At 41.4% G+C, this 12,778-nt stretch overlaps 1 protein-coding gene across 1 annotated transcript; it reads right to left on the bottom strand.

The window, feature by feature from the left end:
* Positions 1-1,631: 1,631 nt before the first annotated feature.
* LOC118791162 (transmembrane protein 272-like) lies at positions 1,632-11,084 on the bottom strand. The gene is made up of 6 exons (XM_036548443.1): positions 11,054-11,084; positions 10,557-10,685; positions 10,214-10,279; positions 5,949-6,137; positions 5,618-5,733; positions 1,632-1,649 (listed from the first exon to the last, which is right to left on the bottom strand). The coding sequence occupies exons 1-6, from the start codon at positions 11,082-11,084 to the stop codon at positions 1,632-1,634; spliced, it is 549 nt and encodes a 182-aa protein (XP_036404336.1).
* Between the last annotated feature and the right edge of the window lie 1,694 nt (positions 11,085-12,778).

Here is a 12,778-nt window from a genome sequence, read left to right as displayed (position 1 = left end):
ATAGAGAGGGAGATATGGGAGAGGAAAGAGAGGAAAATGGCACTGTTCACAGCATCAGAGACAGGGAAAACAGAGATTTTGGCTCCTACAAATTTGTTTTAGAAATGAATGGTTTTGGTTTAGGAAGCAATGGCTCCATGGGTAAATCTGTGTCTGCAGCCAAAATGATGAAGTGTCACTTGTATGAAATTCTGTAGGTTAATCTTGTTGCGCTTAGCCAAATTTCTTATTTGGGTATTTCATAGAATGATAGAGTGATGAGCCCAAACTCAACAGGCCCAACTCATCAACAGAAGAACTCCCTCTTCAGACTGGTATACTTCTAACAGAATTCCTTTCTGAGGCTTGTAGAGATGCAGACACCCTGTTCTTCAAACACACTTTCTCCTTGAGGGAATTTTATCATTTACTCTTATGACTTTGTTGGCTGAGCTTCACTGCTCGAGTTTTAGCTCTGCTACATACATTGTCCTTTCTTGTTTAATAAATTTAAATGCAACCTCTGATGCTTCAGCGTCTTTTACAGAAACAAATTCATCAAGAAAAGGCTTGAAAAATGTTTTAAAAAGGCTTTAAAAATGCTCATACATCCCCCATTAGCAGTATGCAGACAGCTGAGCAAATCCCAAGCAAGATAGATGCAAGCATAAATATGTAAGGCAGTGTGGTGATCCAGAAGGCAAACTGATACAGGGTCTTGTCACAGTACTCTGGGTTGGGCTGGGTCTGATTGTAGCTGGGAGGATAGATGGAGTAGATCCACACGTTTCCTGCAGACAAGCAAAGACAGAAAGTTGGTGGGTTATGGATTTCAGGCTGCTGTTCATGCTTGAGTCTCACTCTGTTCCATCCTTCATTTTTTCCTTCTTCAGCACCCCCCCCCCCCCCCCCCATTCAACCTAACCCCTTTTCTTTCCCCTGTCCTCCTGTCTCCTCTACCCTTTCCCCATCTTCTCTTCTGCTCCCCTCCCTTTTCCTTTTCCCTCAGTTTGTCCACACTCACCCGCAATGAACCAGCAGGAGGTGAAAAGAAACAACAGGACACAGCAACCAATACCAAAATATCTTCCTGCTTCCTCCGCCAGGCAGCAGCTCCAATTCAATAGGGCATTTGCAACCAGGCAGAACACCCCAGTTACTATTAGGTAAATGGGGATGTAGGGCTGTTTGGGGCAGTCGTGGAGGTACAAGGCTCCTGGGAGAAATAGCAGAAAATGAAATGGAAGTGGGTATACAAAACAGGGAGAACACAGTTCCAAAAGGCATGTTCCCCAAAAATTCTCATCAGTGGTCTGTCAGGTTTTGTATTATTTAAGAGTACATGACCTTTGACTAAATTGTGACATGCACAATATGTCATATATGGAAATGTTACCTGTTAGGAATGAAAGGATTCAGGTAATTAGAGCTCACCTATAGCAATCATGGCAATGGTCAGAATGTTTGAGAAAACTGTGGTGCAAATGCATGTTCCTGAGGGAGAGAAACATTAAAGATAGTCAGAGGATCACTCCTGCATTTATCCTCCAGAGTCCCACATAAAAAGAGATGCTTTGTTCACAGATGCACATTACCTAGCCCAAACACCTTAGGAACTTCTGTAGGAAGAAACCTTTGTAGGTTGGCCATTCTTAGTGATACTTATTGATCTGCAAGAGAACGTATTGAGTGTCAGAACTGCTTAGACACAGTAACTTAACTTTCTTACTTTAATTATTCAGCATGGTACTACAGGTTGCTTCTCTGACATCAACAACCAAGGTCTAATAAGCCCAATTTAAAAAAGTGGCGACAAACTTGCCGTCAATAATAACCCAGGCATCTGTGTGAGCAGTGAATTAAAATGAATTCCAAAATAAAAGGCTTGCTGAACAAACACAGAGATTTGAGTAAGAGGTAAGCATGGCTTCTTTCCAAACACAGCACTCGTGATCAAATTTAAAGTTTGCACACAATATTTTTTTTCTCCCTTATCTACCCCTAACTTTGGAATCAACAGCTGTACATTCGGTTTGTCTCACTACAACATCCTCTACACTCACGCAAAAGCTCAGGGGTGAGATGAATGTAGCCCTCTGATACACTCACAATCAGCCAAAGACTGTTTTTTGCACTGCACGTCACACCATCTAAATGGACGAAGAGGAGTAAGATGAGGGAGCCCTGGCCCTGTATTTTTAACCCAGGTGGAATGAATTTGTTCAGCCACTGTGCAATCCTGGTCACTGCCAGCAGATGACACAGCCACTTTCAAACTTGGGTCGTAGGGTTCAGCCTGCACTCATGACGAGCCCCTTCAAGACTGAGCTACTCATGAACCCACGTTCATTAATGTTAAAAATGCATTTAAGATTTTTTAACAAGGCTACACCATTCATGAGATAAAAAATTAAATTGCAGACACAAATTGTGAGGATTGTGAGGTACACCTTAGGTAAGTATTGCAGAGCACTCTTAATATATTGTATTTTTACTCATTTAGCTGAAACAGGTCATTGCAGATATCATATATTGAAAGGGACATAATAATATAATGTTCTTCATTGTCTGTTTCATTGTATAAATCTGTTGTTTTGGTCTTGGTAGGCTCTTTTCTGAACTGTTTTCCCCAAAATTCATTCTCAGCACTTTCACTAAAGAATTCAAATTGTAATAAGACATTCATATATAACCCATTCAGGTGTGCCTAAGACCTCTATTTGATTTATTTTGCCCAGCGATGGCTAGAATATTACCACAATTTTTTTGATTGACATGAAACTCACACCACAGCAAAATTCAAGTAATGTGAAATATAATGCAGTTCCTGGTATGCAAGTCCTTGTATCTGATGTCAATAACATTTAAGATCAGAAATAAGTAGATTCATTTTCTTACCTGTTGTAATATATGTGTAAGTGGCGAGAAAGCTACAAGTGGCAGCTCCTTCACTCAAGACTCTTGTGTCACCAACAGTAAATGTGACAGTAAGGTATATGTCAGCTATTAAGGACCAAGGACAGATCTGAATGCTTCCCTATTCATTTACAGTAATTAAGGGTTGGGGTCTGGAAGCTACTTGCTTCAGAAAGGGAAGAGGGTAAGGAACGTGATCAGTGCATGTGAAAAAGACCTTACTTTCTGTCATGTCATGAACTTTCTGTCCGAGCATAGCTGGGGTCAAACAATAGACACCTCGAAAAAATGCAGTCTGAGTAAGACATTCCATTTTTCTTTTGGGTTTTGCATTCACACCAGATTTTCTCAAAATGCGTGTAGGTTAGGCCTTTTCCCTCGCCAGCCAGCATACCTTTTAGGTACCCCGGGGTATGTAGAGCCCATCTGCTCAAGCTGAAGGAATAAACTTGTGACGACTGGGGGCTTGTCTGGGATGTGTTTCCTGGCTTGTGCTGTATTGCTTCTGTAAGGACCACTTCTTTGCATGTTGTTGTGTTGCTTCATTTTGCATAGCGGTAGAGTTGGCTGTATTCACAGAAGAATTTTTTAAAATGCAAAGATTTAAATATTTGCAGGACATACGTAGCGTAAGTTATACCTACAGGATAACATGATTGTGCATGGGATATGAGCTACAAACAGGCAGAAGGCACACCTGGATCCAGGAGAGGGAGAGGGGTGTTTCTTTTGTCAGGCTCAGGAAAATTGCACCTGTTTATTGACTTTTGTCACTCATGGCAAACATAGTGGCATATTCCCAGTGGCTGGGGGTGGTGGAAGTGTTTTGGGGGATTTTTTCTCTTGGGGATTGTTTATTTGCCTCGCAAAGTATGCCGTGTCAAGAACACCAAAATAGTTCCACTGAACTTTCTGTTCGGCCAAGCCAGGATGGCAATATGGCTGTCCAGAGAGAATAGGATGGGGTTCAACTGATCCTGGACAGGTTTTGAGAAGGCTTCTAAAGTCAAAGTTAAACACTGAGTTCATCTACTATTCATTGATTACGGACTTGGTTGCTTTCAAGGAGTAATGTAGAGTTGAGGAGTGCATTTGTGAGGTGAATGAGGGTGGGACGCTCAAACCTTTTTCCTTCCAGTCCTCCTGACGGATTGTGGTTTTAATGTTTTTGTTACATGTTTGCTCCTTTTGGATACTTTGTAATGCTCTTTTATGTTTGCTTTTCTTGTTTTATCCCCTTGTCCCCCTTTTACATTTATTTTTAATGTGTTTTTAAATCTGATGAGTAACAATGTTTGCTGACTTTAGTGGTTTTTGTTGCGTTAATAGCAATGGCCCAAAAGTCAAAAGTCAAACCTTGGTTGCTCCTAATCAGCAGATTGAGACTCCCTTCAGACTAGCTGAGACAAATTGAATGTGAGATATCTCTGCACTCTCTACAGGGGTCGGTGCAGTCAGTTGCAAGGCGGGTTAAAACATTGTGGCTGCTGGAATTTGCCTGGTTAAGACACGGCAAGGTGAAACAGATGGCTGATTGTGATTCTTGTGCAACAGCAACAAAATTGAAAAGGAAGCAGAGTTTTCACAAATGTTTATTTGGCCTCAGTGTACAGACCAGGTTGTCTGATTAGCAGTCAGCAATTTGTGTTCTGCTTGTCCATGCTTTTCCCAATATAAAATGCAACACATACTCTGTGCATAACACACATAGCATTGTCAAACAGTCCATGTAGGATTTTCCTTTCAGAATCTACCATGACACTGGAATGCCAGATTGTTATTAGAAATGTTTATTAGCAATTTTTGCCAGTTGGAACACTTTCTTGTTCAATGAGAAACATTGCTACAACATTAACACTCATTAATGTGTATGCAAGTAGTTGTACGAACAGTAATGTTGCGTAGCATCCTGTCCCTATTTCTTCAAACACAGCGAGCAGAACAAATCTTTGTTCTGGCAGTCCTTGATCGCGGGTCCTCTACTTCTATCCCTATGCATCAGATTAGCGTAGCATGTTTTATACCGTGACATACAGAAAGTGAATCTAAATTAAGCAAGTGAATCTAAATCAGTCAGCTGATAGAACATTACACCTTTTGGGAATTATAGAGAGGGAGATAAGGAAAATGGGACTGTTCACAGCATCAGAGACAGGGAAAACAGATTTTGGCTCCTACAAATTTGTTTTAGAAATGAATGCTTTTGGATTAGGAAGCAATGGCTCCATGGGTAAATTTGTGTCTGCAGCCAAAATTATGAAGTGTCACTTGTATGAAATTCTGTAGGTTAATCTTGTAGCGTTTAGCCAAGTTTCCTATTTGAATATTTCATAGAATGAGGTGATGAGCCCAAACTCATCAGGTGAATCAACAGAAGAGCCGCGTTTTCAGACTGGAATACTTCTAACAGAATTCCTTTCTGAGCCCTGTGGAGATGCAGACACCCTGTTCTTCAAACGTCTTCTACTTTTCCTTGGGGGAATTTTATCATGTACTCTTGGCACTTTGTTGACTGAGCTTCATTGCTTGAGGCTTAGTCCTGTGTAACAAAATAAATTGTCCTTTCTTGTTTAATAAATTTAAGTGCAGGCTATGAATGTAGCATCTGATGCCTCAGTGACTGTCTGAGAAATGAATTAATCAAGAAAAGGCTTTAACTATGTTCAGAAGACATTGAAATGTTTTCACAGCAGCAGGCACAGCAAGTCAGAAACATAAACACGTAAGACAGTGTGGTGGTCCAGAAAGCAAACAGGTACAGGGTCTTGTTACAGTACTCTGGGTTGGGCTGGGTCTGATTGTAGCTGGGAGGATAGATGGAGTAGATCCACACGTTTCCTGCAGGCAAAGACAGAAAGTTGCCAGTTTATGGTTATCAGGCTGCTGTTCATGCTTGAGTCTCACTCTGTTCCCCCCTTCATTTTTTCCTTCTTCAGCCCCCCATTCAACCTATCCCCTTTTCTTTCCCCTGACCTCCTGTCTCCTCTATCCTTTCCCCATCTTCTCTTCTGCTCCCCTCCCTTTTCCTTTTCCCTCAGTTCGTCCACACTCACCCGCAATGAACCAGCATAAGCTGAAAAGAGAGTACAGGAAGCTGCAGGCAATAAAGAATTTGTTGACTCCGTCCTCGCCCTTGCTGTAGCTCCAATAAGACAGTGTGTTCACGAGCAGGCAGAACACCCCACTCACTATCAGGTAAATGGGGATGTAGGGCTGTTTGGGGCAGTCGTGGAGGTACAAGGCTCCTGGGAGAAATAGCAGAAAATGAAAAGGAGGTGGGTATACAAAACAGGGAGAACACAGTTCCAAAAGGCATGTTCCCCAAAAATTCACATCAGTGGTTCTGTCAGGTTTTGTATTACTTAAGAGTACATGACCTTTGACTAAACTGTGACATGCACAATATGTCATATATGAAAATGTTGCCTGTTAGGAATGAAAGGATTCAGGTAATTAGAGCTCACCTATAGCAATCATGGCAATGGTCAGAATGTTTGAGAAAACTGTGGTGGAAATACATTTTCCTGCAGGAGAGAATGGTTAAAGATAGTCAGAGGGTCACTCCTGCATTTATCCTCCAGAGTCCCACACAAAAAGATATGTTTTGTTCACAGATGCACATTACCTAGCCCAAACGGCCTGGGAAAAAATCTTGAAGCGGAGACCATTCTCAGCGATACTTTCTGACGTGCAAGAGAAGACACTGAGAACCACTTAAACACAGACACTGAACTGCCATCGTTTTGATCATTCAACATGGTACTACAAACAGACTGCTTCCCTGACATCAACAACCAAGGTCTAATAAGCCCAATTTAAAAAAGTGGTGACAAACTTGCCGTCAATAATAACCCAGGCATCTGCGTGAGCAGTGAATTAAAATGAATTCCAAAATAAAAGGCTTGCTGAACAAACACAGAGATTTGAGTAAGAGGTAAGCATGGCTTCTTTCCAAACACAGCACTCGTGATCAAATTTAAAGTTTACACACATTCATTTTTTTCTCCCTTATCTACCCCTAACTTTGGAATCAACAGCTGTACATTAGGTTTTTCTCACTACAACATCCTCTACACTCACACAAAAGCTCAGGGGTGAGATGAATGTAGTCCTCTGATACACTCACAGACAGCCAAAGACTGTTTTTTGCACTGCACGTCACACCATCTAAATGGACGAAGAGGAGTAAGATGAGGGAGCCTTGGCCCTGTATTTTTAACCCAGGTGGAATGAATTTGTTCAGCCACTGTGCAATCCTGGTCACTGTCAGCAGATGACACAGCCACTTTCAAACTTGGGTCGAAGTGTTCAGCCTGCACTCATGACGAGCCCCTTCAAGGCTGAGCTACTCATGAACCCACGTTCATTAATGTTAAAAATGAATTTTAAAGTTTTGAACAAGGCTACACCATTCATGAGATAAAAAATAAAATTGCAGACACAAATTGTGAGGATTGTGAGGTACACCTTAGGTAGGTATTGCAGAGCACTCTTAACATATTGTATTTTTACTCATTTAGCTGAAACAGGTCATTGCAGATATCATATATTGAAAGGGACATAATAATATAATGTTCTTCAGTGTCTGTTTCATTGTATAAATCTGTTGTTTTGGTCTTGGTAGGCTCTTTTCTAAACTGTTTTCCCCAAAATTCATTCTCAGCACTTTCACTAAAGAATCCAAATTGTAATAAGACATTCATATATGTCCCATTCAGGTGTGCCTAAGACCTCTATTTGATTTATTTTGCCCAGCAATGGCTAGAATATTACCACAATTTTTTTGATTGACATGAAACTCACACCACAGCAAAATTCAAGTAATGTGAAATGTAATGCAATTCCTGGTATGCAAGTCCTTGTATCTGATGTCAATTGCATTTAAGATCAGAAATAAGTATATTCATTTTCTTACCTGTTGTAATATATGTGTAAGTGGCGAGAAAGCTACAAGTGGCAGCTCCTTCACTCAAGACTCTTGTGTCACCAACAGTAAATGTGACAGTAAGGTATATGTCAGCTATTAAGGACCAAGGACAGATCTGAATGCTTCCCTATTCATTTACAGTAATTAAGGGTTGGGGTCTGGAAGCTACGTGCTTCAGAAAGGGAAGAGGGTAAGAAACGTGATCAGTGCATGTGAAATAGACCTTGCTTTCTGTCATGTCATGAACTTCCTGTCCGAGCATAGCTGGGGTCAAACAATAGACACCTCGAAAAAATGCAGTCTGAGTAAGACATTCCATTTTTCTTTTGGGTTTTGCATTCACACCAGATTTGCTCAAAATGCGTGTAGGTTAGGCCTTTTCCCTCGCTAGCCAGCATACCTTTTAGGTACCCTGGGGTATGTAGAGCCCATCTGCTCAAGTTGAAGGAATAAACTTGTGACGACTGGGGGCTCGTCTGGGATGTGTTTCCTGGCTTGTGCTGTATCGCTTCTGTAAGGACCACTTCTTTGCATGTTGTTGTGTTTCTTCATTTTGCATAGCAGTAGAGTTGGCTGTATTCACAGAAGAATTTTTTTAAAATGCAAAGATTTAAATATTTGCAGGACATACGTAGCGTAAGTTATACCTACAGGATAACATGATTGTGCATGGGATATGAGCTACAAACAGGCAGAAGGCACACCTGGATCCAGGAGAGGGAGAGGGATGTTTCTTTTGTCAGGCTCAGGAAAATTGCACCTGTTTATTGACTTTTGTCACTCATGGCAAACATAGTGGCATATTCCCAGTGGCTGGGGGTGGTGGAAGTGTTTTGGGGGAGTGTTTCTCTTGGGGATTGTTTATTTACCTCGCAAAGTATGCCGTGTCAAGAACACCAAAATAGTTCCACTGAACTTTCTGTTCAGCCAAGCCAGGATGGCAATATGGCTGTCCAGAGAGAATAGGATGGGGTTCAACTGATCCTGGACAGGTTTTGAGAAGGCTTCTAAAGTCAAAGTTAAACACTGAGTTCATCTACTATTCATTGATTACGGACTTGGTTGCTTTCAAGGAGTAATGTAGAGTTGAGGAGTGCATTTGTGAGGTGAATGAGGGTGGGACGCTCAAACCTTTTTCCCTCCCAGTCCTCCTGACGGATTGTGGTTTTAATGTTTTTGTTACATGTTTGCTCCTTTTGGATACTTTGTAATGCTCTTTTATGTTTGCTTTTCTTGTTTTATCCCCTTTTCCCCCTTTTACATTTATTTTTAATGTGTTTTTAAATCTGATGAGTAACAATGTTTGCTGACTTTAGTGGTTTTTGTTGCGTTAATAGCGATGGCCCAAAAGTCAAAAGTCAAACCTCGGTTGCTCCTAATCAGCAGATTGTGACTCCCTTAGTAACAGACTAGCCGAGAGAATGAATGTGAGATATCTCTGCACTCTCTACAGGGATCGGTGCAGTCAGTTGCAAGGCAGGTTAAAACATTGTGGCTGCTGGAATTTGCCTGGTTAACATATGGCAAGGTGAAACAGATGGCTGGTTGTGATTCTTGTGCAACAGCAACAAAATTGAAAAGGAAGCAGAATTTTCACAAATGTTTATTTGGCCTCAGTGTACAGACCAGGTTGTCTGATTAGCAGTCAGCAATTTGTGTTCTGCTTGTCTATGCTTTTCCCAATATAAAATGCAACACATACTCTGTGCATAACACACATAGCATTGTCAAACAGTCCATGTAGGATTTTCCTTTCAGAATCTACCATGACACTAGAATGCCAAATTGTTATTAGAAATGTTTATTAGCAATTTTTGCCAGTTGGAACACTTTCATGTTCAATGAGAAACATTGTTACAACATTAACACTCATTAATGTGTATGCAAGTAGTCGTACGAACAGTAATGTTGTGTAGCATCCTGTCCCTATTTCTTCAAACACAGCGAGCAGAACAAATCTTTGTTCTGGCAGTCCTTGATCACAGCCAGAATTATGAAGTGTCACTTGTATGAAATTCTGTAGGTTAAACTCATAGTGTTTAGCCGAATTTCTTATTTGATCATTTCACAAAATGAGGTGACGAGCCCAAACTCATCAGGTGAATCAACACAACACTTTTCAGACTGTTGAATGAGCTTCGTTGCTTGAGGCTTAGTCCTATGTAACAACATAAATTGTCCTTTCTTGTTTAATAAATTTAAATTCAAGCTATGAATGTAGCCTCTGGTGCCTCAGTGACTGTCTGAGAAATGAATTAATCAAGAAAAGGCTTTAACTATGTTCAGAAGACATTGAAATGTTTTCACAGCAGCAGGCACAGCAAGTCAGAAACATAGACACGTAAGACAGTGTGGTGGTCCAGAAAGCAAACAGGTACAGGGTCTTGTTACAGTACTCTGGGTTGGGCTGGGTCTGATTGTAGATGGGAGGATAGATGGAGTAGATCCACACGTTTCCTGCAGGCAAAGACAGAAAGTTGCCAGTTTATGGTTATCAGGCTGCTGTTCATGCTTGAGTCTCACTCTGTTCCCCCCTTTCATTTTTTCCTTCTTCAGCCCCCCATTCAACCTATCCCCTTTTCTTTCCCCTGACCTCCTGTCTCCTCTATCCTTTCCCCATCTTCTCTTCTTGCCCCCCTCCCTTTTCCTTTTCCCTCAGTTCGTCCACACTCACCCGCAATGAACCAGCAGATTATGAACAGAGACAACAGAACGCTGCAGGTGATATAGGTACCGCCTGCTTTCTCCTCGTGGCTGTAGCGCCAATAGGCCAGTGCGCCTATGAACATGTAGAACACCCCACTCACTATCAGGTAAATGGGGATGTAGGGCTGTTTGGGGCAGTCATGGAGGCACTGAGACCCTGGGACAAAATTGCAGAAAATAGAAAGGAAGTGGGTATACAAAACAGGAAGAGTGCAGTTCCAAAAGGCATGTTCCCCAAAAATTCACATCAGTGGCCTTGTCAGGTTTTATATTATTAAAGAGTATACGCCCTTTGACCAAACTATGGAAATAATCACAATATCACATATATGGAAATGAAAGGATTCATGTAATTACTGCTCACCTATAAATATCATAGGAATGGCCGGAAAGTATAAGAAAAAGTTTGCACAAACGTATGCTCCTGAAGGAGAGAATGGTTAAAGACAGTCAGATGATCGTTCCTGTGTATACCCTCCAGAGTCCCACGCACAAAGAAATGTTTCAGTCACAGTTGCACAATACCTCGCCTAAATGACCTAGGATGGGAGGCCATTGTCAATGATACCTTCTGATCTGCAAAATAAGATCATGTCAGACGCGTGTCAGAACCATTGAAACATAGTAACTGAACTATTCAACTTTATCCTGCAAACAGGCTGCTTCCCTGACATCAGCATCCAAGGGCTTATTATGCCCAATTCAAAGAAGCAGAGACAAATTTGTCCTCAATAATAACCGAGGAGTCTGCGTGAGCAGTGATCATGAATGCGAAAATGAAAGGCTTGCTGAACAAACACAGATTAAGAGTCAAGCTTGGCTTCCTTCCAAAACACAGCACTTGTGATCGTATTTACAATGTACACACATTACTTTTTTCTCCCTTGTCTACCCATAACTTTTGAATTGATGGATGTACATTAGGTTTGTCTCACTACAACATCCTCTACAAAAAAGCTAAGCCACTGTGCAATCCTGGTCACTGTCAGCAGATGACACAGCCACTTTCAAACTTGGGTCGTAGGGTTCAGCCTGCACTCAAGACGAGCCCCTTCAAGGCTGAGCTACTCATGAACCCATGTTCATTGATGTTAAAAATGAATTGTCCTTGTATCTGATGTCAATAACATTTAAGAAGAACAGAAATAAGTAGATTAATTTTCTTACCTGTTGTAATATACACTATATAGAAAAAAGTATTTGGCCACACCTGTTTTTCAGGGTTTGGGCTAGGCCCCTTATCTCCAGTGAAGGGCAATCTTATTGCTTCAGCATACCAAGATATTTTGGACAATGCTATGCTTCCAACTTTGTGGCAACAGTTTGGGGAAGGCCCTTTTCTATTCCAACATGACTGTTCCCCAGTGCACAAAGCAAGGACTATAAAGACATGGTTTGATGAGCTTGGTGTGGAAGAACTTGACTGGCCCGCACAGAGTCCTGACCTCAACCCATTGAGCACCTTTGGGATGAATTGGAATGGAGATTGCGAGCCAGGCCTTCTCGTCCAACATCAGTACCTGACCTCATAAATACTCTACAGAATGAATGGGCACAAATTGCCACAGAAACACTCCAAAATCTTGTGGAAAGCCTTCCAAGAAGAGTGAAAGCTGTTATAGCTGCAAAAGGGGGACCAACTCCATATTAAAATACATGTATTTGAATACAATGTCATTACAGTTCCTGTTGGTGAAATGGTCAGGTGTCCAAATACTTTTGTCCATATAGTATATATGTAAGTGGTGAGAAAGCTACAAGTGGCAGCTGCTTCACTCAGGACTCTTGTGTCACCAACAGTAAATGTGAAAGTAAGGTATATGTCAGCTATTAAGGACCAAGGTCAGATCTGAATACTTCTCTATTTATTTACGGTAATTAAAGGCTGGGGTTTGGAGGCTACGTGCTTCAGAAAGGGAAGAGGATAAGGAGTGTGATCAGTGAATGTACAAAAGACCTTATTTTCTGTCTTATAAGACACCTCAAAAAAACATTCAGTCTTACAAGACATGCCATTTTTCTTTTGGGTTTTGTATTTGCACCAGATTTGCTCAAAATGCGTGTAGGTTAGGCCTTTTCCCTCGCCAGCCAGCATAACTTTTAAGTTCCCCAGGGTATACAGAGCCCATCTGCTCAAGTTGAAGGCATAAACTTGTGACGACTGGGGGCTTGTCTGGGATGTGTTTCCTGGCTTGTGCTGTATTGCTTCTGTAAGGACCACTTCTTTACATACTGTTGTGTTGCTTCATT

Source organism: Megalops cyprinoides, chromosome 16 (assembly GCF_013368585.1).
Source record: "Megalops cyprinoides isolate fMegCyp1 chromosome 16, fMegCyp1.pri, whole genome shotgun sequence".
Taxonomy (NCBI): Eukaryota; Metazoa; Chordata; class Actinopteri; order Elopiformes; family Megalopidae; genus Megalops; species Megalops cyprinoides.
This window is presented reverse-complemented; position numbering and strand designations above follow the sequence as displayed.

Excerpts from the sequence above, each read along its gene's own strand:
- LOC118791162 (XM_036548443.1), bottom strand. The coding sequence starts at position 11,084 with ATGGCCTCCCATCCTAGGTCATTTAGGCGAG. Across the intron at positions 10,686-11,053 it reads TCCTAGGTCATTTAGGCGAG|GGTCTCAGTGCCTCCATGAC; the intron begins GTATTGTGCAAC and ends ATTTTGTCCCAG. Across the intron at positions 6,138-10,213 it reads CCAGCCCAACCCAGAGTACT|CCTTGTACCTCCACGACTGC; the intron begins GTAACAAGACCC and ends TTCTCCCAGGAG.